General features: G+C 29.5%; 1 protein-coding gene across 8 annotated transcripts in view; it reads left to right on the top strand.

The window, feature by feature from the left end:
• The first annotated feature begins 732 nt into the window (after positions 1-732).
• Positions 733-26,366, top strand: part of LOC143225736 (exportin-1-like) — a 66,331-nt gene continuing 40,697 nt past the window's right edge. The window contains exons 1-11 of one of the 8 annotated variants that reach the window (XM_076455662.1): positions 796-930; positions 1,637-1,693; positions 8,086-8,179; positions 9,857-9,978; positions 10,942-11,116; positions 11,809-11,915; positions 14,666-14,781; positions 17,597-17,711; positions 18,488-18,607; positions 24,431-24,485; positions 24,796-24,831. In XM_076455662.1, the coding sequence (XP_076311777.1) occupies positions 8,122-8,179; positions 9,857-9,978; positions 10,942-11,116; positions 11,809-11,915; positions 14,666-14,781; positions 17,597-17,711; positions 18,488-18,607; positions 24,431-24,485; positions 24,796-24,831 (904 nt within the window). In that variant the 5' untranslated portion in view covers positions 796-930; positions 1,637-1,693; positions 8,086-8,121. Of the gene's footprint in view, positions 931-982; positions 1,171-1,636; positions 1,694-8,085; positions 8,180-9,856; positions 9,979-10,941; positions 11,117-11,808; positions 11,916-14,665; positions 14,782-17,596; positions 17,712-18,487; positions 18,608-24,430; positions 24,486-24,795; positions 24,832-26,366 lie in introns of those variants that run through there. The other 7 variants (XM_076455665.1, XM_076455661.1, XM_076455667.1 and 4 more) reach the window with 7 other exon arrangements.

Below are 26,366 nucleotides of genomic sequence, written 5' to 3' on the forward strand. Positions count from 1 at the left end.
ATAGCAGTTAATGTTACGACTTTTTATCAACAAATATTGTTGCCTGATGAAGGCCATAGTAAGAGAGATGAACGCTCGCAAATAAAAACGTATTTCAACGTTGAAAAAAGTCGGTGTCTAATAAAATTAATACTCGGGTGTACTGTACACTCTTAGAATTCTCTTAGTATCTGCGCAAAGTTTCAGATCTCTAGATTTTCTCACCTTGGAGCTACGGCGCTGATTGACTGACACAAACTGTTTTATTAGTATAGATTATTTGTTTTCCCTAATTTTTAATGTAAAGAACCAGAAAATTTTATTTTACGCTATTATAGAGGAACTTTCCTTATCTCTGATTTATTTGATATTTGGGTAACAACCGGCTAGACTAACTCCAAATAGATGATTAAAAATAATTGTATGTATAAGGTTACTTCCTAATTAATTAAAACGGACTCAAAATTTTATAGAAATTTAAAAAAAAAAATTCTTTCATCTGGTGGTTATATTCGAAACTGCAAATCCTTTAGATCATGTTTGTACTGATTCACATCCAATCGTACGCTGAGTGTAATTGACGTCATTAGAGAGTAGCATATTATTTTTTATTTACTTTTTACAAAGTAGAGTTAAAGATAGAACGTAAAATATTTCTTAAGGTATGTTATTGTTAATTTTCAGCTTCTTGCGGTAGCATTATTTACCAATCATTGAAATAAATTTTGCAATTTCCTTGTCGGCACAGAAATCGGAGAGCAAACTCGGCAGTTTCCGGAAATGCACGAAAATGAAACCTTACAACCAGTTTCAACCGGTCACAGTGGGATATTTAGTAAATTTGCGCTTTAGATCAGAATACACAAAAGCGACAGCTCAAACCGTTTATAAAACCTGTTCGAAAACTAAAGATACCTAAAAAATAAGTAAACCTAATACTTACGAAAAAAGGTAAGTATAACTCTTATACAATTGATGAAACAACCATTCATTCTTTTGAAGAATGGGCGCAGCCATTTTTGTTTTGTAAAGGAATGACTCTTAACGTTTATCACTTTATCATTTATGGCGGTATTATATAATGCTGCTGTTGGATATTTTCTACTAAGTACCATTAGTAGTAGTAATATTTGATTAAGAATTTTTAGTAATCCAGAAAGGCGTTCGGTTGGTTACATTTACAGCAAGCGAGTAAGTTACACGAAGTATAACTAGTAATCTAGAGTAGTTGACTAGCACTAACAGTAAATAGTAGAGTTACCGTTAATATAATGATAATTACTATATAGGATGCTACTGGATAGTTATGAAGTTGCATGCCAGAAAATCTAGACAAAAAATATAATTGAAGGGTAATAATTTTACGATATATTATTTGGAGGACTAATGTTTATGAAGTTGGAATAGAAGTAGCATAAAGTCGCACATCACAGCAGTAATAGTATTAGGATATCGAATAAGTTTCGGAATTATTGAGGTGATTTCTAATACCTAAATGTTGAAGCATGTATAAATTATATCAGTACTAAAAAGTATTATCAATAAATTGATTAATTATAATGTTTACTATAGTTGATTAAACTTTTATGTTATTGTGATTCTTAGTACTAGTGCTTAATATTAATTGCTAATGGTTATATTAATAATAACATCTTAGCTCCCACACGACCCACGGGTGGGTTGTGATATGAAAGTCTTCCAGAAAGAAGCACTGGTGAGTTGTACTGTATTTTCTTTTTAAACAGCCACTTATTGATTGGGACACAACATTTATATATACACACTTACTAAAAAAAGGTAATTGTAAAATGACTAGTGGGACTGTGGAAAGTATCAGCAAAATAGTTGTGGGAGACAATGTGTTAATAACTTGTTTTGGTTGTACGTAAACGATTATATATATATATTAACATTCAGATTACTGGTGCAATTATAACATTTTTATACTGTTTGTTATGCTATAGGTGATGTCAACATATTGTATAGTATTGACTAATGTTTCTTTATTACAGTTGTAGAAAACTGACCAAACAAATTGAATGATGTCACTAATTTCTTATGCAAATTAATAAAACTTCAGTGAGAATTAGTTTGATAAATTGTGTTATTGATGGTTTTATTGTTTAGTTGACAGTTTTTGTGCCAAAGGTCCACAAGCTATTTTGTGCATAAATAATTTAGGAAAATGTTTCTGAAATTTATAGGCATGGATTCCATTTGTAATTCTACATCTTGAGTAAAGGTTATCTTTTATTAGGACTAGATATTAATGAGTAATACAAACTTAATAAATATATGGCAGTTTTAAAAGCTAGTAGCTGGTGTTTGTGTGTTCTTTAACTTCAATATACTATTATTTCAATGTTGGTTACAATATTTAAGTTATTCATTCTTATTATTTGTTCTTATTGTGTTTTTATTTAGAGATTATGTGCTTTTTTATATTAGTATATGGATTTAGGACTAATATATATATACTAAACTGGCCAAAACTTGAAATATATATACAACCAACATATTGTTTACAGTAAGAGAACCTAACTGATGATGCAGTGTATTCTTATCTTTGTAAGTAGGAGCACAAAAAATTATTTCAATAGTTATACTTATTAACATTGAATTTTATTTTTGCTGTGTGAAGTTTTCTTACTTTGATTGGAAATTATTATTATTGTTAATTAGTAACTTGAAAGAAGATGTAGCTATTTATAACTTACTAATATATGTCTGATGCCAAATTCTCCTAAAAACCAAAAAAATCCAGTGTGTAAAAATATGTCCATTTAATACAAAATATGGTGTAGTTGTCACCTCTTACTACATTGAATAATGTTGTCTTTTCTGATTAGTATGGAGGGGATTATACTGTGAATGTGAATCAGTTTTGTATTTTTGAACCTTAAGTAACTCCTTGATGACCTCAAAAGGATTTATTACTGTTCCTGTGCTAGGTAGTGCCATGCTAAATAGCAGACCTTGACCAATGATTAGTCTTAAAATCATAATGTATGTACAGGTTAAAACACTATTTATATGTTGCTTATAGGTAATCATCAGTTTTATGCATGTTTCCAACTTAGTTAAATCCCTTGTGTGTGTATATATATTTTTATCAGTTGCCTTGTCGTACTATATGTAGGCCTTGTTTTAGACTAACATTAGTATACTAATAAAACAGCATAAGCAACCTGATACTATCAGAAGGCCAAGATATAGGTAGTAACAAATGTTAAACAAGGCTTGAAGGTTGGAGATGTAAGATGTGTAATCTTATTGTATAGTACCATTGCCACAGTATGGTGATAATGTTGGGCACATGTATCTGAAAAGAGAAAAAATAAGTGTCAATTACAATTTGAGTATTACGTTTTTTACAGAGCTTGGGTGGTACTTGCAAAAGAAAAATTATTTTTGATCCATATTTAGTTGTATTTTTTCTTCCATTAGTAATACATAACTATAAATCTTATTTGATCAGATATAAGTGTTTACAATCTTCTATACTAGTGCTCCTATTGAGAAAAAGTTAGACACAAGAGAGAGAAAAAATATTAATTAATGTTGAAAGATACACAAAAGAAAAAAATATAACAAATCAGAATACAGGGAATGGAATGAATTGTTACAAGTAAGAAAGAATATAAAAGGTTTACCCATGAAAATATTTCTTTAATCAGACATTAAACATGTAGGTGTATGGTGTGTTTGTTCACTTCTTATAAAGGGAAAGTGCAAGCATACTGAATTGGTTCGACAGAGTAACCTGAAACAACATGGATAGCATGAGATTATCCTATGGCATATAGTGGATCTGATACTAAATGGTTAATTCTGTCACCATCAGAAAAAACAAAACAAAAAACATGCTTTGTACTTTGGAGCTATGAATTCATTGTAAGGGTGCTGTCAATTTTCACTATTGAATTAAAGTAACCCATAAGTTAGTTGGTGATTGGTGTAGCTGTCTAGCCGACTTCTCTTTGTCTGTTCTTCACAATGAAGGACAACTGGTGCAGATAACCCTTAAGTAGTTTTATGTAAAACTGAACAAACAATAATCATATGATCCTTTAAGGCTACCCTAACATATTTATCTTGGAGAAAAAGTGCAAATTTAACCTACCCTTATTTTTTTAGGAAATCATCAATTTCCCCTTAGAACTAATGTAAAGTGTTGGTTTCCACAATTGTTTCATAAGTCAATCACCCTGTTAGAAAAATAAATTTGTCTTAACTGGAGTTTACTCTTGTTGTGTACAAAGAAATAAGGCATCTTTATCCTTTTAGTCTTTTAGATAATCTTGTAAATTTCAGTGAGTTAACTTCTTACCATACTTTTCTTAGGAGAAAATAAGTTTGAACTATCCTTAATTTTAACTTTTCCATCCACATGATCATTCTACTAGCCTATACATTCACTTCCATGCCATTTCAGTGTTTGATCTTGGTTTAGTTGAAACCAACAGGAAAGACAATATTGTGTCATTATCAAGGCTCAAAATCTTATGCTACAGTATTCAGATGTACTTTGAAGGATGTCATTTTTTATGGATTCATGTCAGAACTAAGAGTTGTATACTTCCCATAGTTTAAATAAAGAGTGTTTCCTCATGCTTATTCATTGGTTACAATAAACATAACAATTTTGTGAATCTTATTATTAAACCATCATATTCCTTTATTCAATAGAAGTAGATTGTGATTCTGTAGTGAATAAACCAATGTGAAATTGATGTTGCCCATTAGATTTAAATAAGTATTTTGAAATGTGGAAATCAAATGAGAAATAAATTAATAAATGTAGCTATACTTGCATATTTTGTTATGTATATTAATACTGATTTATTGTAAATCAATAAACAATAATGAAATATTGTTTAGTTCATTAATTTGGCATAATATATCTTCTGTACTCCACATCTATCCATGTATCACTTAGTTTTTGTTATAGTCTTCCAATTTTCACCTAGAGATTTGAACTTGTCCATTTTGTTCGAAATAAGATCAAGTAAGCTTATTAAGTGTATTTTGAAATGTGACATTGACTTATGAAACTTATTTAATTGCTGAATCTTCACATTGTCCTAAGTATTCAAATATCCTATCAGTACTTTATTAGTTTCATAAGCTACCTCATCATTGTGCACATTTGGTTTAAATTATTTTTAATTAATATCTTTAGAGATTTTACAAACTTGTACTATCTATTCTGCTTAGGTAAAATCAGCTGTAGCATATTATTGATTTTTCTATTGAAAATTATATCTCTATTATAACCAGCTTTCCTATAGCTCAAAGTATATCTTTCATTATCCTTCATTTAAGCTCTGGATCATACTAAGTAATTAATTCTAGCATCTATATAAGGGATCACTCTTAAATGGGCCTTTTAATTTTTTGGTACCAATCTTTAAACTGTCAACACAGTGTGTAATACTTTTGCACTTAGCAAGCAAATTTTAGTCTAAATTTTTGGTGTTGCACTCTTCAAATAACTGTGTGCATTTATAAAACTGAACATGCCCATATCACTGTGTTTTCCTCGTGTACACATTTGTAAAGCCAAATTCTTACTCTTCCCTTGCAACTTTTATCTTAACTTTGTACATTTTCCTGCATTATTTCCTTGATTTCTGCTCCTGATCAGCTGTTTTCTTTTTCTAATAGCTCAATCTTCTTCAAAGCTCTTTATAATTTACTTTTAAGTATGCACTGTCTGCACATGTATTGTTTTTTTGAGTTTCCTGAAACTACAGGAAGTATCATAGACAATTTCTAAAATGCCTGAAATGAACAATGTGTTTCAAAGATTTGTACATATTTCTGTAAGGCTTGATGATGTTTCTGTTTGATCAGTGAATTTAAGAAACAGTTAACAAGCACATAAAAAAGTTAGTATTCTTGCAAGGACCACATATACCTGTGTAATGATGTGGAATTTTTGTGATAAATCATATATAAGAAGTAATAAGAGAATATATAGAATTATTATTGTAACAAACATTGTGCTCACAGAATTTAAGAACAAAGACTATTGTATGTTTCAAACAAACTTCAATTATTAGTGACCTTGATTTTGCAAATAAAGGCATTGTCATTACCAGTTGTGTTTACTTTATTATTTCAAAATCATTGTATCTTAATAATATACATATAAAATTTAGTTATATAATTAGATTTTAGGGTAGATTTGTAGAGATTATGATGAGTAATAAAATTGAATTAGGTACATGCATACCCCACACTTTTTATTGCTGGTGCATAAAAATCATACTCACTGGCTGGAATTCCCCATTACCTAGGCTTGGTTGTCAAGGAGAAACATTGATGCAACATTACCATATTTTGTCTCATGGGAACCCTTGGCTACAACTTGATATTAATCCACATTTTACCCATAGCACATTTCAGTTTTGAAAATACCCAAATTAAAGCATACTACTATAGCTCAGCAGGATTACAAAAACAGAAAGAGAGTCAAAAGAGAAGACCCTGAAATTCATAAAACAAAAGTTCACTGCCTTTACCATTACATCACAATTTATAATTTATTGGGTCAAACAGTTAACCGGGCAGGAATATGTTTTTGACAATCAGTATTTTCAATGTTTTGACCTATAAGGATTTATCAAGAACATTTGAACGTAAAGATATACAGAAGTTAAAATGCTAAACAAGCAATATTTAAAGGAAGTGACAAAATATCTATTAAAAAAATGTTCATGAATTGCTAGAAACAAGATAGTCCATCATGTATATATTGTACTAGATTATAAATAATTTTCTTAAAACATTTGTAAAGTTTAAATATAACTTAGAGAAAAAATTAATAATTATTTCCTATCATATGATGGGCATTCAGCTTGTTCTTTATTGTAACAAAAGTTGTATTTCTTTATTTTTTTTAAAATCTGGTATGAAAGCAGATTTTCAGCAGATATTACTGATTTTGAGATAATCCACATCTAATCTGTTAGATGAGGTAATATTTTAAATTCTGTTGTAACCACTGAAAAGAGTAAATGTACAAATGTAATCCTTTTTTTGACTAGGTGATATTGAAATTTTTTTGAATAATTAAACATGTCTAAAATAATATTCATAAATGCATCATTAGGACAACTTCAGTGATCATGCCTTAATTACCTTTTTTTTTTTCTTAAATATTGGAGGTGTTCAGGCCTTTCTAGTTTTATGGACCATTCTTCCCACAGTATTATTTATGAATCTGGGAACATTAGTGTTTATTCAGACTTACTCAGTGTATTATATATCACTCTTTATAATCAGTTTAATGCTGCAAATAAAATTTTATTACTTCTGTTTAAATATTTATCTAACAGTACAGGAAACTCACTTCATAATTAACCATTAGTGTAGCACTTTATTCGAGGCTGTCCGAAATTTGAGATACTTAATTTGGAACAGGGCTGCACTCAAAAACTAAGTAGGTGTAGTAAGAAAAATAAAATGAATAAAATGCATTAAATGCATATTTTCAAGATACATTTCAGAATAATCTCAGACAGTGAATTCTAATATCATCTAAACAACACAGATCAAACTACCTAGTCTGTACTTTTCTTGGTCCTTTTTTTTTTATTCACTTTACATTAGCATAAAAATATGAAGTGAGATTTTTCAAAAGGGGCAAAAAGAATTCATTTGGAAGTTACAAAGAAGTACAATCACAAAATTAATAAAAATTCATAAAAATCTGAAACCAAAATTTAAAAAGATTCTGTTTTAGTCCTTCCCAATTCTGCCATAGTCATTGCACAGCCACAACCTTCCTATTCTTTTTTTATTCATACATTTTACATTCCTTTTAGTTTAAACTACAAGTCTTTATATGACTGAAAGAATGTTAAAGTTTTTTTTTTTTTTTTCCTCTCTCTCCAAAAATACTTTTGTTTTTCTAAGCACCTAACTTGTTATGGAACAATATCTGACAATTGATGTAAAAAGATATATTTCCCAGTGCATTATTTGAAAATGTTTAGGAATTGAACAAGGACCAAAAAAAGGTTAATAATTTGTTTTTTGATTTGATGTTGCAGTAATTCAGCTATACTTAACAATTATTTTCAATCCTTTTAAATCCAGGTATATACATATATGTTCGAGATATCTTTACTCTGAATGTCATTTGCAAGAGTCAATGGGATGAGGCAACCTGTGCTACAATTCACTGGTCAAGGTAAGTAATCAGATTCATATTTAAGCAATGTTTTTTTATACAAACTAATTTATATACATTTGTAAATTGAAAACAGATTTCATATGTGAAGTACTATGTTCAACATTTGAGTGAAATTGATGGTAGTTTTATTCTGGAAAATTTAACAAAATATCTTGTTATATTAGATTTTGTTTGTCTGTAACACTTATCTATAACATCTGCTGACATGAAGTAATGGTTAAGTGTGATAACTATAGGATTATATGAAATTTGTTTCACCAAATGGCACAGTTTCAGCATGTTTTGCTCATTAGAATATGTTTTCCACCTTCAGGTGATTTTTAATCAATTTTCACCCTTTTCATACATGCCTTTATGTTCTACTTAGTAGTAATGTTTGTGCAACCCAACATAAAAATTTGAAAGAATGTTCATGTTTTTGGTTTTTTTTCTTTTAGATCATTGTAGAATTAGTGGGTTGGTTGGATAAACAAATATTAAAATACTTGTTTTTTAAAATCATACACAATTTTAAGTTCTGGTTTTCCTATATTTTTTTAATAATCTGAAACTATATGAACAAAAATTTTGTTGAGGTGTAGAAATCCATTAGTATGGTGCCTGATACTACCAATTTCAAGTTTGGACTTTGAAGAACTTGGTATATACTAGCCTGAAATGAGAGTGTAGTTCTATTTTCATAGAGTAGGTGCATGTGTATGTAATCCAACACTATATTTATTCTGTAAAATGTACACAAATGATAGTTTTGGTATATTTCCTATTGCATTCTTTAATATCTATTTTCAATGAAATATGTGTAAGGCTGATCATCTCAACAACTGACTTTTGTGAAGGTTAAAATTCTAATATTTATGACACATTTTGATTATTTTATTTTTCAATGGGATTAGGATGTGAGATAAAACAGTTTGGGTGAAATGACTTGGATAACTTACTAAGAACTCTGTTCTAAATATAGTGGAATGGATAGGGTGTTCTGAATGTAACTTTATTCTTTTGGTTTTTTAAGTATAAGTAGCATGGATAACCACTCTAGAGATTTTATTACATTTTTATATATTGTGGATTAAATCATCAGTACATTAGGATTCCCTGTTTATTACATATGTTGAGTGGTTAACCTACAAATAGATTTTACGTTTCTCTCACTTTTTGCAATAAATCATAGTATCTTTAGTTTTGTGATACTGTGAAATAAGTTTCTGTAACAGATATAGTTATGTATATATTTGCAGTATGTAATAATTTAGCAATTATAATGCAAGAACTATTTGGGCTTGTAGAATTTTGATGTGGATTAGTACATTTTTCATGCCTAATAGTCTGAAGCAAATATGTTAGAAAATTCTCTTACACCCATTATCTGTAGCTAAATGCTAGCTTGAAATTGCCTGTGTCAATTTTTTTATGTCTGTTAACCCACCTGACTGGTCTTGAACTTGTAATATTAAAATCTGGGATTTGATTACCCAAGATGAACAGAATGCAAATAGTCCATTATGTGGCTTTTTGGTAAGAAAATAACAAATTGTGTTTTTTTTGTTTTTTTTACTGTTTTTGGTGGTGTTTAGATTTGTTAGTGCAGATCTTTTTTTGAATTTATAGATGTTGTGTTGCAGTTACTCATTTTTAAGACAGGAAATAATCATAAATGTTCTTTGTTATGACTAGTGAATGGAAACATGGCAAATTTGGCAGAACAGATGGATCAACTTCTTGATTTCAATCAAAAGTTAGACATAAATGCTCTGGATAATATAGTAAATTGCATGTATACTGGTGAAGGTGGTCAGGTATGTTGAAGTTTCCTACTTTAATAAAAACTAAGAAATTGGTCATATAATGTGAATTGATATAGCTTACAGTTGTGGTAAAGCTAGCACTTTAAAAACTACACATGTTCAGTTTAGTCAAGTCTTGATTAAACTTTAAAGTGACTAGACTTTTATTAATTTATCATTTTGATATATTGTTTGTTAGTGGCATTTTTTTGCTATGTTGTCAGCTGTCAATTGATGTGAAATATTTGAGGCAAACTGATGGTGCAGAAAATAGAAACTTCAAACATTGTTACTGTTTTTGTTGTGACTTTATTTTCTTGATAAGAACCAAATATATATTTTTAAAGCCTTTCAGTTTTATAGGCATTGGCACTATTTTATTACATAGATGGGTGGTAGTTATAACTTTGTAAACTTACTATATTTTATAGCTCTTAACTTGTGTCTACATTTTGACATCAATACCTGTGCTAGATGTAAATAAAGACAAGTGAAATTGTTAATAATGTTTATACTAAAAATACATTAACTTTCAAGTGTTAAAAAACACCTTCTTCTAATTTGAATTTTAGCAATTCTAAAATAAAATAAATTACAAGTAACCAAATTATTCTGTTGATTCATAGACTAAATACAATTTTATAGAAAATCATGTGTGATTTAACACTGTCCAATTAATCAACATTTATTTTTAACTCATAAAATGAATAAATATTAAAGGCTTACATTTTTATTTTCAACCTATTTTAAATAAACTTCAATAGCCTGTTTAAGTGCCCTTAAATAATGCTTTATCTTCATACTGTTAATAAGTGAGGTGTTGGTGCATGTAAATAAAAGGCAGTTTTCCTTTTACAAATGTTGTATTCATAAGGTGTTTATATTGTTGAATGACAGGACTGCAAATAAATAGGTAAACAACCAAATTAATTATCCGAATTGCAAGTGACAGTTCAGTACAATTATTATTTACAGCAAAGAATGGCCCAGGAAATTCTTACAAGATTAAAAGAACACCCTGATTCATGGACGAGAGTGGATACTATACTAGAATTTTCAAAAAATCAGCAGACCAAATACTATGCTCTACAGATTTTGGAAAATGTCATAAAAACAAGATGGAAAGTTCTTCCTCGAAATCAGTGTGAAGGTGGTGTTTTGTATATCCGTTACTATGGTTTAATTCCTTAACTAATGTGTATGAACAGGCTAACAAAAACATTTTAAGTCTACTTAATGAAGGTAAAACTTTGTTTCAAGTTATATTATTCCTGATGTGTATTTATCAAATCCTCCAGTAATGAAATGTAGCTTTTAGTGCCATCCATCCCCAAACTCTTTTGATAAGCTAGTCCAGTTTCCTTCTCTTGAAATGGGATAATGTCTCTCTGGTGGATAAAAGAGAAAAAAAACAGAAATGATCTAATCACATTGGGTGTATGGGAAAAATAAAAGACAGTCCAATAGATTCAACATATCCCTGTGGGAGAGTAGAAATTTTGATAAACTTCCTTTTGAGACTGTTTTTATAGTTTTAATTTGTGGATTTTTTTTTAAGACAATGATGATGTAATTCAAATTTTAATGAATTACTGGATTTACAAACAAAAGTTTTTCAAGCCTACAAAATTATATTAAGTGGCTCTCTCACTATGAAACAACCAAGATATATTTTGGTATTTTGTCACTGTCAGTGTGTATGTTTCTCAACTGTGGCTGAAGATTCTGTACAGGAAGTTTATATTCCCAAAGACAATGGTTCAAGTAGGAAATATTAATATATTGTTTTAGAATCTGTGTTTAATTGTGAGTCATTTTTTCTTTTTTTTTATTCTTGTTCAGGTATTAAGAAATATATTGTTGGGTTAGTTATCAAAACTTCTTCTGATCCAGATATTCTTGAAAGAGAAAAGGTATACTTGAACAAATTGAATATGATTTTAGTCCAGGTAAGAAATAGGTTCACTTTAGTTTTGTAGCTTTTTCTAAGTTTTTATGGCAAAAATTTGAAAGTTTTTTATTGTTGAAATATCAACTGTGTATTTTGGAGGTGGGTATCAGAGTGTGCATGCTACGACATTTTACAAAATTATGTTTAGAATTTAAGTACACAATTTTATCGAAATGCGTTTGTAAACTGAGCATCAAAACTTAGTTAATAAATAAAATTTTAAAATATTACAAGTTTTAATTCTGAAAGAAAATAAGTAAGTTTTCAATTTTAACTTCTGTGTATCGTGTGACACTTCCTTGGTGTGAATTGATCCTTTGAATATTCTTTCCTCATCTGTATGTCCTTCTAGACTTTCATTTCATACAAATTACAAATCTGTATTTGAGATGTTGCTAAAACATAACCAAATTTAATAATCTCCAGTAATCTTGATTATAGATATAGATAAGTCCACTTTCTATGTCCATCTTGTTACTTATTCTTTTTCAGAAAATGTCTAATTCTGTTAAACATTTACTGTTATATTATTTATAACCAAGGGAAAGAGAAGCCTTTAATTTACTGAATTACATATAGTATTGGCTCATTTTAGTGACAGCTTTTTAGTGACTTTGGTCTATAGTTTCAAAGTTGCTGTTGTTGAGTTTGCCTTGAACATGTTAATAGAATTATTTTAAAGTTCTTGTAGTATGGATAGTCGTTTAAATTCTAATAGTTTTAAGACATTATATTCTCTGCATGTGATTATTTTGCGTTCTAGTTGAATATTTGAAAAATTAAAAATTTGTTAAAATGTTTCTCACAAAAACAATTAAGTTTAATTTTTACTGAGTGAAAAAGAGTACGAAACTGACACATAAGTATTAAGTTTCTTATTTTTTGTGTATATTTTTTTCTCTGTTGTATAAGTAACCAATGTAAAACTTAAAAACTTGTTAGTTTAAGTAAGTAAACATATATTAAAAGAAATATTTCTTAGTGTGCACACAAGCTTTATGTGCATCAGGTAATTAAATATTTTGTTTATTATAGCATGAGTTGTGTGTTTGTCAGTGCTTTTGTTGTGTAATTATGGAAGTTTAATTGTTGGACATTAAAATTTCATGAGAATGTAAATTGAGACAAGAGTCACATTGATGTTTCCTGTGAGAATAAAGTTTGAACTGGAAATGAATTAGACAATTTTCTGTACAAAAAAGAATGTAAGATAATAAATCATTCAATAGGTTAACACCTGTCTATTGATTATAAAATGTAATAGTATTAAACATCAGAGAGTGTGGTTGGCAACTTGTGAAGGGAAGGATGTGACATGTGGGCATGACAAGAGGGTCTGACTTTTTGGTTTATGGCTCTGCGACTAACTATGATTTAATGATACTTGAGGAAACATTATAATGAATAATTCATCTTAAATTTTTTACTTCTTGGACAGTAAATTAGAAAAGAGGGGATAGTATTGAACAAATTTTTACAATGCTCAAACAGGGAAAAAATATTTTTTTTCATTTTAAATGTTACTTTAAGGACATAAGACTTGTATAATATTAGAATTTGAATTATTAGCTACATATTGATGTCAAGTTTATTCATATATAATGATAGTCATGTAATTTTAAATTTAACTCAGAATTTAACATTGTGGCATTTGCATAAAAGGACACCCAAAGTGAGAGAATTAAATGTTGGTATGAATAAGTTTGTATTTTAATGTTTGAAATTTTATAAATGAACAGGTAGGTACATTATAAATTTAGTAGTAGTAAGATAGATGCCAGTCAGCCATAAAATCATGTACATCACATTTTGTATTTAACTAATATGAATATTAGATAGTGAATATTTTTGTGAGTCTACAAATTTAACATTTATAATCATTGTTTGTAAAATGCCATTTTAATGTTTTTACTTCCATGATAACAATATGCATAAATAAGTGTATTGACCAGTAATGTTTGTTACTGAATATTACCTCCTAGTGACACAGCAGTATGTCTGTGGACTGACAATCCTAGAAACTGTTTTGATACCCATGGTGAGCATAGCATAGGTAGCTCATTGTGTTAATTTGTGTCTAACATAAAAACACTGAATACCATGTGTGGACACATACTGGATGGTTTAGGGGGAAAAGTCCTTTTATGGTACATCAAAGCATTTTATTATTACTGGGATTTGTTTGTTAAACAGAAATAATAGTTCTCACAGAAAGCTTTGCATTAACTGATCCTTTATAGCATAAATAGATGAAGTCATTTAAGAAAACACCATCTGTGGTGCAGTAAAATGTGTAACGTGATGTAGAGTGTCAGGAGAGTTCTCATAAAATAATTCAAAATTTCATCTTAAGGGACTTAAAATCCAAAAATTTCCAAAGTATTACACACTATTTGAAAAAGCTGGAAACTTAATGGACAAAAAAAAATGTGCTTATAATTGTGGTAAAATACTTACTTTTTTTCGATACGAAAAGATTGATGTATATTTTTTATTTATGCAAATTGTTTTCAGTAATTGACATTGGAGAGAAAAAGTTACCAAAAGTTAACAGTATTCATTACTGGTTGAATTTTTTACTTTAAAATGTTCTAAATGATAAAACATACAATAAGCAGGTGTTGTATGTGTGCCATGTGATTCTATTTGCAGATTATAAACATTTTTATCATGATGCTATAGTACGTTATTTTAGTATTTAATTACTTGTATAATACAAATAGTTTCTTTTTCTTCTTTGTATTTCAGATCCTAAAAAGGGAATGGCCAAAAAACTGGCCCTCTTTTATTAGTGACATTGTAGGTGCAAGCAAAACAAATGAAAGTTTGTGTCAGAATAACATGGCCATTCTAAAACTTCTGAGGTGTGTATTTGTCTCTTGTGATGATGAGAAATCCATTTGAAGTAAAAATATATCTTAAGATGACTGGTATAGCTATTAAAACTTTTATTAAAATGAAGTAGAGAACAACATTTTGTCTTTCATAGGTCTTCTTCAGGTAAATATTAACCTGAAGATGACCTAAGAGGTTTGAAACATTGTTCTCTATTCTATTTTAATAAAAGTTTGAATATCCATACCAGCTGTATTAGGATACATTGTGTATTTGTCTGTATTATAGTTTCTAAGACAGTGAAGATATTATTGGTTGATTATTCAAAATATTTAAAATTTCGTATGAATTAAGTCATTGCATTAATGTAACATACACATAGCTTGTAGACAACAGAAATTACTATCTCAAGTTCTAAGTTTGTAATGCTTCTCTAATATACTCTTTAAAACAAGAAACGCAAAAGGGATATTTTTGTTATTTTAAAGAGAAATATATATAATAATGTTACAAGCTCAGAGTATGTGATGTTACACGTGTTAAGGCACTGATTGTCAGACCAAAATGACAATAAAAGTTGTGCACTTTGAAAACGGAGGAAAACATCGGATTTTTCGCCAAAACGCATGTATGTCCAATAAATTTGTTTGAGAGATCTGCATGTTCTGCAAGTGCAACATGTGCAAAATCCCTATAAAAGTGACGGGTTCTCGGTTTCCATAGCTCAGTGTTAAGCCACCGACACGCAATACAGTTACGCCAAGACTGACTGAAGTACAACGCCATTGGTCGCTTGGGAGCAGTCGAATCTCAATTAGATGTTGCCAGAGCTGTGAATGTCCACCCAAGCACCATCACAAGGCTATGGAATTGTCACCAACAACATGGATCAACTCGTGACCGTCCACGATCTGGCAGACCTTGTGTGACCATGCCCGCACAAGATCGCAACATCCGGGTTACGTTATCTTCGGGATAGGACCACCACTGCGACGTCTACTGCCTCAACCATACCAGTGCTGCATAGGATTTCCAATCAGACCGTATGCAACCGTCTACGAGATTCTTAGGCCTCATGTGCAACCCATCATGGTGAATGTCAACGACGTTTCTCAACATGACAATGCCCATCCTCACACAGCCCAACTCACCACTGTCTTCTTGAGACACCACAACATCAACGTTCTTCCCTGGCCCTCCAGATCACCAGATTTAAACCCCATCGAACATCTTTGGAACGAGTTGGGTCGACGTCTGCGAAGGCGACAACCTCAACCGCAGACTCTACCTCAGCTTGCAGCAGCTTTGCAGGCTGAGTGGACAGCCATTCCACAGGATGTGATTCGTCATCTCATCGCTTCCATGGACAGGAGATGCCAAGCAGTTATTGATGATCAGGGGAGGCATACTCGTTATTGACGTTGAGTGACGTTAAACTTCATCTAGTGAGCGTGGACTTCGCCTTTGCAGACTTTGGATGTTCAGCAGTGAATGTGCAAAGTTTCACACATGTCATACAGAACTACCCGGAATAAACTTGTTAACAATTTGTCTCATATTTTGCCTTTTTGCGTTTTTTTTTTTTTTTTTGAAGAGTATATTTCTGTAAATGCTAATAGTTAAGATATTTGTCATGATTATCTTTATTTTTGTGTTTTTGGAAGTTAAACTTGATATAACTATCTTTGATCTTATTCTCTAAAAAATATATTAAGTTAATGGAGTAATTCCTTAAGTTTGAGGTCTTTCTCTGTATTAATTAACAGTGAAAAAAAAAGTTTTTTAAAGTGAAATTTGAACATATTTGTATGGCTGCGGCATTTCTTAATATAAAGTTGAACGTACAGATCTTTTCTTTCATGAAAACCTTGAGTTTGTAATGAATTATTTCCATAAATTGACTTTCACCAAATCAAGAAGCTGGCTATATGTGTAACCTTTCTTATATCTCTTGACTGCTGTTAGTGTTGTGTATAAATTTCATAGTGTGTTAACCAAAGTATTAATATTATCACATTAAGAAAAATTATCATGTCTTGATTTTTTCTTTAAAACTTGATTTTAAGCATAACTTGTAAACAGAGAATCTATTAAGAAAATTTGATTTAAAAAAAATTACAACTAACTTTTAAGTTTTTAGTACTGGTATATTGCATTATCTGCCATTGCATCATAAATACATACACAGTCCATCATGCATCTGTTTATTTTAGAATTAAAAAGCAAAATATCTTGAAGGATAGGTGGAGGTTCATTCTTGAACTTTCATAATATTTCATATATGCCTTTTTTAATTGACTCAGTTTGTTAATGATTGGTCAGTAACTTGCCCTATTGAAACTGATTTGTACAAGTATTGTCTCACTTTGTCATGTTATGACCAGTTTCAATTTCACTGGTCTAATCATTGCAATTATAAACACTTTTGAAGAGTATTTGTTTATATATTTCTTGAAATGGCTAGTTTTGTTAGTCTGTGGAACAGCTGAAATGGCAGAAGTTTGCAGGTCCAGTGTTTGACAATCTCCTAGCAGTAAATAACTCAAATATTAGTGTCTTAATAATACACTGGAGAGAACCTAGACTTTCTCTGGGTTTGAGGGGCTTGTTGATTTGGGAACACCCAAAAATTTCATATGCATTTTTATCCCTGTTATAAACTTTGTAGTGTCTTTTCATTTCTTCTGTAAATTATATTATATTTGGTTATTACATCACTGAGGTTGTAGAATTGTTCAAGTTAATAGTAATGTTACTAATAGCACAAATACACATTTTGATTACAACCTTTGGAAAGATAATAATTCATAAAGGTATTTAATTTTATTTTATTTTTTCTTGTAGTGAAGAGGTGTTTGATTTTTCAAGTGGACAGATGACTCAGACTAAAGCTAAACATTTAAAAGACACTATGTGCAGTGAGTTTTCCCAAATCTTTCAACTTTGTCAGTTTGTTATGGTAAGTAGCTGTGGAAGAAAGGTGTTGTATGTTGAATGTATATTGGTTTGGGCAGCCTTATTAAGTATTAAAATATTATAGTATATGCAAGATAACTCTTTATATTTAATTGTTGGAAACTCTTTCAGTGTCAAAATATTTTATGATTAGAGATGTTATTTTCACCATAACTGTACCAGCTATGATTTTTTGAAGTATAAATTTTGTAATTAATGCAATGCAAATTGTTAACTGAAAATCGTGTAAGACCATAAAAAAATAATGAAAGAGAAGACCCTAAATCTGACAGATTTATGGCTGTCTTTTTTCTTTTTTTCTATGGTGTAAGCAATATACAATTATTAAGTAACTGTCATGTTGTCACACTAACTTTGGCAATCTGTGACCATAAGTGTATTGAAAAGTAGGATATTTGCATTAAAAATCTTGCTAAATAAAAAAATAGAAAGATGGTACATTGGACAAAATATGTGTTAAATAAATAAGTGAAGAATGTCACAAGCACCAAATGTGTTTAGATATAATAATTAAAGAAAAGTGTTATGTTTTATTAAAATGTACAAAGAAATTATAGAACATGTTACTGTTAGACTTTTAATATGTAACCTTTTATTTTTATTTGATCAGTTATGGTAGTTTTCTGTGAAAGAAATGATGTACAGAAAAACAAGATGATTGCTTTATCTTTTTTTTTTTTTCCTGTGGTTTTATTGTAGTTTCGTTTACTTGTAATTCATTTGTCAAACATATGATACGACTGATTTCTTCTTCTACAGGAAAATTCACAAAATGCATTGTTGGTAAACTCAACTTTGGAAACATTGTTGAGGTTTTTAAATTGGATCCCTCTTGGTTACATCTTTGAAACAAAACTGATCAGTACCTTGGTGTACAAAGTAAGTGACAGTATATTGTATATATTGCATTAATCTTTATATTAATTTATTATGTTAAAGTCAAAGCTAAAAAGTACCTTATTTCTTTAAAAAATAAGCAGTATTCTCTATTACAATAAATACTTTATGAATATATCAGTTATTTTATTTAATAACCCAGTTTTTAAAGAATAACCTCCTGCTATAAAATTTGATTAAATTGATTATCAATCATAATACAAGCAATTTAATAGGCACGTGTTGGATAATAATTTTTTTTTTTACAAAATTATTTAGTTGGTCATCTGTGTTTAAACTATAAAATAAACTACAGTGTTACTCAATTGTGTGAAATTTACTAAGATAAGACATCAGTTTCTATTATTTATTTTATGTATTGAAGTGACATACCACTGGAATGTAATTTTTGTAAAGTTAAGTTTGTTCTGATAAACTGTTTTTTGTAAATTTTTGGATTTGTAATAAACACTTACACCAAGATTATATTACCTTATTATTTAGTTTCTTAAAATTTTTCAAATAAAATTTGATTGCTGATATGGAAAATGCTCTCGGTAATTTTGTTTCAGCTCTTCCTCTTTCTGCTTAAGATTATCATAATGAAATATTAATTTGTATAAAATGTTATGTTTCAAAACATGGAGCATTAAAGCATTGTATAATACAGCACAAGTAATTTCAGTTTGTCAAGTGATTAAAAAATATACATCTTTTCCCCCCATTCTTGATTTGTATCTCTGTAATAAATTAAGGAGTTTTTCTGTTTCATGTTTAAAAAGATATGCAAGGAAACTAAAATGTAAAAAATTACTGATATAAAAATGTAAAGTGTACCTAATATCTTTTTTTCTTTTCAAGTTCAAAGCCCAGATAAATATATGAATTCTCATTTTAACACTGTTCATCTTAGTTAGATGGAACATTGGCATTTCCTTAGAATCCTATATGGATTCCTGCACTAAAGCACTTGCATAGAAAATTCAGCTGGCTATTAATTGTTTTCTGTTTTTTGGTTCCTCCATGTGTATTAATAGGAATTGCATCTTCCTAAATGTGAGTGAAGATGAAGCCATTGCATGTATCCTGTAATGTAGAGGTACGTGAAACTTCGCCTAATCGGGGGTTTCTCTGGTGTTTGAACTTTGAAAAGGCATGTTCGAGTTGTCATGAAATTCCATTGGCTTGCATTGTTGGGTCATGCATTCTAATGACAGCTTTAACATGGGATAATAAAATTCCTGTTTGATACGTGTGTGCAGCAAAAATGCAGCTTTCAAGTACCTCTTTGAAATACCTTGGCTTCTAAACTTTACCAGTTCTTCTTAGGATGGCTGAAGAATACAGTTTCCATGCTATATATGTGCATTTAGAATTTGCATTAATTAAAACTATAAAAGCTTAATTTCAAAGAGATTACTTTTTTTAAAGATATTGGTATTTTTCATGGATCATGTATATTTATCAAACATGATTTCATACAATATTTCATTTCCATTTGTTAGTTTCATCAGTAATGTGCATAGAAAGAAATTTGATAATGTAGGTAGTAAAAAATGATTAGTAAACCTGAAAAAGAAATAAAAGCAAAGAAAATACAAAGACAGTTTCATTAAGTGGAAATTATTATATTTTCTAAAGTTATTTTTGTATGTTGTTATTCACACAAGTTTTTCTGCATGACATGTGTAATAAAGTTTTAAAAAAAATGTGCATTGGAGATTACTTTCAGGCATCCTGATTGGTGCTGTTCACACGTATGCTCTAAATAAAATCATTGCTCTAGCAGATTTTAAAATTTTATTAATTGTAGTTGTGTAGAATAAGGTAGTGAAGTATGCTAGTTTATTTCTAAAATTGGTATAATTAGATTTCCATTGAAATGCCAATTTTGAGTATTTGTTAATTAAGTGTTATCTCAGGCTAATGTCTTATATATTCATCTGTTATGATTATGGTAGGTTTTGATATGCCAAGCTAGTAATATTCTTGTTCTTGTTACAACTCAGAAAAGTTGTGTAGGCTTTGTCAAGTTTCATTACTAGTGCTAGAAACATGTAAAGATTGATTTTAACAAAAATGAATTAGGAAAAATAGTCTTATTCCAGTCAGTATACGATTTTGTTTAAAATTTATTTCAGTTTCAAAAGATAAATTTATTATTATAATTTCTTCAGCTTTTAGAATTTTGTGTATCTTTCCAGTTTTGAGTATACTGTGTGTTTTTTCCTTACATACTGACCTTTGTAACATTACTAAGCTGCTTTGTACAGCATTATGTTTTGATCATGTAGCCTTGAAACTGATCTTCATAGTTTGTCTAATTGAGTCAAAAATTTAGTTACATGTAGTCATTGAGATTTCTCTTATCTGTTTCTTAACCTGTACCTTCGATATTGTCAGGAATGGTTGAATGTTAATTGTTAAAGGTGGTTTGTAAGACATGTACTGTGTGTACAAAAGGAATTATCTAGAAATTAAGGTTCTTATAACTTGATGTGTTACTTAGGGGTATCTAATTTTTTTGTCTTCATATCAGTAAATATGAATAGCAGAAGAGGTCAGTTAAACATTTATTACACTTAACAATAGGATGAGCTCTTCATCTCTGACTAGTTATTATAAAGATATTGAGAGCATTAGACATACAGCTTTTGGAAATGTAAACATATTTGGGAAAGGCAACTTCATGATAATGAGAGCCTGTATATGATTAAACTCTTGTTTGTTATTAGGGGTTATGTTTGGTAGTCCCAGAATCCTAGGCTTCCCTTTCTCAGATTTGCTCGTGTTTGTTAAAATGACAAAGGAGTTGACTTTTTTTCTTTCTAAGTAGAGGCATCTAAACATTTATTGAGTAAAAAAATAGAAAATAATAAAATGGAAAGCATGAGATTGTTTTAAATATTATCTTTTTCTTTTTTGTTCGTGTTATATTAAAAAAAGAACATTGTATTGTTTATATGTATTTACTAAATGTAATTTTTTCTGTAAAAAAGAAAGGGGTGTCAGTGTCTGTATAACTGCCAATTTCAGTTTTGTTTTCAGTATTTATCTCAGTTTCATATATTTGGATAATGAATTAGGATCTTGTATAGTAAAAAGCAAAAGAGATTTTGAGACCAAATTTACACTTTTCACAAAGTATTTTTTTTTATCTTGTATAAACTTTCAATGGAAATTTGAGTTGTAAAATATGTTTGTTACTTTACTTAGTAAGCAAATAAAATTTGTATTATGGAAATTAAAACTTCTCTCCCTGATGTTTTATATTGGTTGTAAATTGTCTAAGAAGAAAGTTGAGGTCAAACTTCATACAATCCAACCACTTTCATTTGAATACTTTAAAAGTATTTTTGTAACATTTTTTATACTGTGAAGGGAAAATATTCATTCTCTTGAGTACTGTTTTTGTGTTTAAATATTAAGATGTAGGTGTAAAAGTGACTATATTGAAATATTTTTTATATAACGGTATCAGTCATTAGCAGCAAAGGGTATTTTGAAAAATATGTAAGTATATAAAAAAACTAGTATTTATGTTATCATAAATTATATCCTCTGAATTATGTATAGTTTGGTAAAGACATTTATTATGTTGCTGTGTAATTAGAAAGTTAATTACTTTGTACTTTAAGCAAAGAAACAATAAATTAAGAAAAATATTGCAGCATGAAATTCAAGGAGCTCAGAGTTTAAAGAGCATAATGCATTTATGGAAAGTAGATTTTACTGTTGCAATAATTTATTCAAATTGTTTTGGTAAATACTTTGTTGTTAACAGAAACTTATTTTTTATTATTGTTTATTCCCTTGCATTTAGTTAAAAAATGTTGAATGTTAACTGTCAAGGTTAATTTTGATACAAATTTATGATTTGGATGATTTTTCTTTTGTCCAAAATTGATATAGTTTTTTTACTTGTAGTTAACAGAAATGAGTTGTGCAAGATATTTAGAAGAAAATAAGCTTGAATTTGTTGGTGTTTATATATATAAAACCACCATGATTGAAATTAAAACAGCATAATTATCATCTAAGTTTTAAATTTGTCTTATTCAAAGCAGTCAATAAATAAAAGAAAGGTAAACTTTAATATTCAAAAGTTAATAAGATATGAATATTAAACAAAGACAAATTGTAAAATTATAGTAAAGGCTGTCAGCAAAATTTCCATATAATTAAGGTATATATTGTAGTAACGCTTAATTTTAGTGCATAAAACTGATTGAACCTTTGACCACATTGTTTAGTGTATGTTTAAGGAAAGTAGGTTAATTCTTTTTATAAAGGAAACCTTATCACATATTCAGTGAGAAGAGCTTTAACCCTAAAAACTAATCTACTAAATTATTAATATTTAAAATTAGCAGTATGTTCTACAACTACATATTTATGTAGATCAGACTAGAGGGAAATGATGCGAGACAGCAGTACATTTCTCTGATGAAAATGTCTTAATGTTTTATTAGAATAATGTGTTTTGTATGGTATAGAACACCTGAGGTAATTGAGCATGATATTTAATAGGTAATAAGGACATAAAAATTGTGGATTGGTTACCTTATTTGTTCTATGCCAATGATGATTAGGCCTTTTGTCCAACACTGAAGGCCATTGGGCTGACCTTGGTCCTTTGGTACTGCATATTTTAGATGGTGGAGCATGAAATATTTACATTTAGTAGTAAATTGATAAAATCCTTTAGTTTATAGTTGATGCACTTTGTAAGTAATTACTGTTTACAGAGGGAAAGGAAGTGGTGGCTGTAAAATTTGGGTAATTAATGTCTGGCATACAACATATTTATACATTATTTTATTGTCATTCTTATGAAAACACAATTGTGTAGAAAAACCTGTAGTGCTGGTTAAAAATATCCTTGAAGAATTTTTTTTCAATTTCAGACTTTCAGAAATGACAGTTTGAATGGAAGATCGCTTTTCCCTCAATTGTTTCCTCCATAACTGACAAATGCTTTCATAATTATAATTGACATTGTGATATTTACAGTGACAAAGCATATTATTTAGAAACATATTTTCTCTGCAACTAGTGGCCAGAGTGGTTGCTGACCAGTGATTAATCATGTAATTCAGTGAGTAAAACATGTCCTAACAGTCTAGTATTTGTTCAGTTCAGAAATTTTCCAAATACCAGACTTTGATGATGTATAAACTACTGGGTTGATGAGAGGATATTTTTGATGGGATTTCTTATAAACCTTTGTTGTAATCCATATCATTTTGACTTTTATTGGTATAAGCTTTGATTTTTATCTTTGGTTCTTGAATGATAATTTGATATTTTTATTTTAATAAATAGTATGAGATATTTTGTGAATAAGAGTTTTCATAGAAATATTACTATGCTTTGGCACTAGTAACAAATTTAGTGGCATTTGCTTTTCTTTTTTTAAGTATGGTGTTATGAATATTTAACAGAAAAGAGTATGAATTTTGCTTGTTTTCCAAAAATATATATTCCTCATTGTTTTTAATCTTTATTAGACTGGCAGAACCATACGTTAGTTAACTTGCATATTGCAAGTAGAAGCTAGAGATGGCTGTTCTGTTTAATAAAGAACAATATGTTGTGATCAGAATGCTTCACAGTTTAAAAGTTCAATTTATTTCTAAGTATTATGGCTGTTCTCACATAAATATAATCACAAATGTTTCTTATCACTGTATAAAGTACAAACATTTACTGATTATGAAGTGGTGGAAATGTGTAAGGAAGTTTATTTTAAAAAAATTGTGTCTGTATTTGTGGGGATATTAAAAATAAAAGAAGTTAATGAAGTATTTGTTGTTGTTTTTGCAGTTTTTGAATGTCCCACTGTTCAGAAATGTCACTTTGAAGTGTCTGACAGAAATTGGTGAGTGAAGCAGTTCAAATATTTTGTAGATGTTAGTGACAATTGACATTTCACAGTAGAACAAATTGTTGGTGTAAATTATTTGTAGCCACAGCATTTCATTAATGAAAATATGTGAAATTCCCTTTTCAAAGTTTGAGTATATTGACTGCCTAATAACTATAGGTAATGTGTGTCTTGATTTTCTAGAAAATTTAGTCAGAATTAAAAACCTTATTAACTCTCTCAATATGGGCTCAGTCAATTTAATCAACCATGTGACCTGTTTGCACTAGTATAAAGTCTAAATTTGATATTACTTTTACCATAGTGTGTATATCTTCAGGGCAGCCTGTCATTAAACAACGTAAGTCTTTTGCATAAAATCATATTTTTAGTGAAGTATAATCTGAAAAGTAGAATTTCTCTGTGAATATATTATGTATTTGTTTTGAATAGTCCATGTGCAAAGTGTTTTCATGTAAGATTAAAAGTAACAACATTCTGTATGATATGGGACATGTTGATCCATCTTAGCTGTTAAACATGCTAAACTAAATAAAACTTTCAAAAACATCTTAAAGCCCATTTCTTATCATTTATATACTTATCAAGCTTTTTCTTAAACTCACTTAAATTTTCTACCTCTACAACATCTGAAGGCAACTCATTGCAAAAGTCAAGTACCCTGTTAGAAAAATAAACTGTATTAACTGAAGATGGCTCCTACCCTGTCAAAATTTATAGTTGTGTCCTCTAGTCCTGGTATTTTCATGTTAAATATTTAAAAAATATGATGAATCGACATGATCAGTTCCCCTAACAATCTTAAACACCTTGATCAGATCTCCTCTAACTCTTCTTTTTTTCATGAGAATACACTTGGAGAGATTTAAGCCTCTCATAATAATTCCTCCACCCCAGGCACCATTCTAGTAACTATTTTCTGAACTCTTTCCCATAATTTGATGTCTTTCCAGAAATTAGGAGCTCAAGACTGAACACAATATTTCAAATGGTTGTAACTGATTACCTATACAACGAAATTTTAACCTGTTTAGACTTGTATTCGGTATTTCTATAGATACAATCTAAAATCCTGTTTGTCCTACTACAAGCAACAGCATGCTGCTTGAATGGCTTTAGAAACTCATCAACTGTCACACAAAGATCACTTTCCTTAATACTGTTAAGGTTATTCCCATTCAAATAATACTTATAATTCACATGCAATATCTTACATTTATTATAAATAAACCCATCTGCCATTGATTTACCCAACTGAGTAATTGATCTAAATTCTTTTGTAAATCAGCAGCATCCTCTTCACAGCTAGCAACACCTAAGACCTCAGTATCGTCTGCAAATTCAAGTAATATATTGACTATTTCTACATCTGCATCATTGATGTAAATAAAAAAAGCAGTGGTCTACATTTGTGACATTATTCCAGTTTGACTGTACTCCATTTGTAACAATCTTCTGCTTTCTTCTGTTCATCCACTCTTCATTCTAATTTGCTAACTTCCATACTTGTAGAGATATTTTTACAAGCCTTTTATAAGGCACTTTGCTAAATGATTTCTGAAAATACACACACACCAATTATATACCATACCTTTATCTATATAAGCAGTAACAGTCTTTTCAAAGACTGTCAAAGGCAAGAATTTACCTCACTGAAACCATACTGATTATCCAGTAAAATTCTAAACCTTTTTAAATGACTATGCAAAGCATCTATTAACAGAATTACAATTTTTTTCTCATATCTAATGTTAAACTACTGGGTCTGTAATCACTGGAACAATTTTTATCACCTCCTTTGAAAATAGTAGTTACGTTAGCTAACTTTCAGTCCTGGTACTTACCTGCTGTTTACTAACAAAAAATAGTAGTAAG

The sequence above is a fragment of the Tachypleus tridentatus genome, chromosome 9 (assembly GCF_004210375.1).
Source record: "Tachypleus tridentatus isolate NWPU-2018 chromosome 9, ASM421037v1, whole genome shotgun sequence".
NCBI lineage: Eukaryota > Metazoa > Arthropoda > Merostomata > Xiphosura > Limulidae > Tachypleus > Tachypleus tridentatus.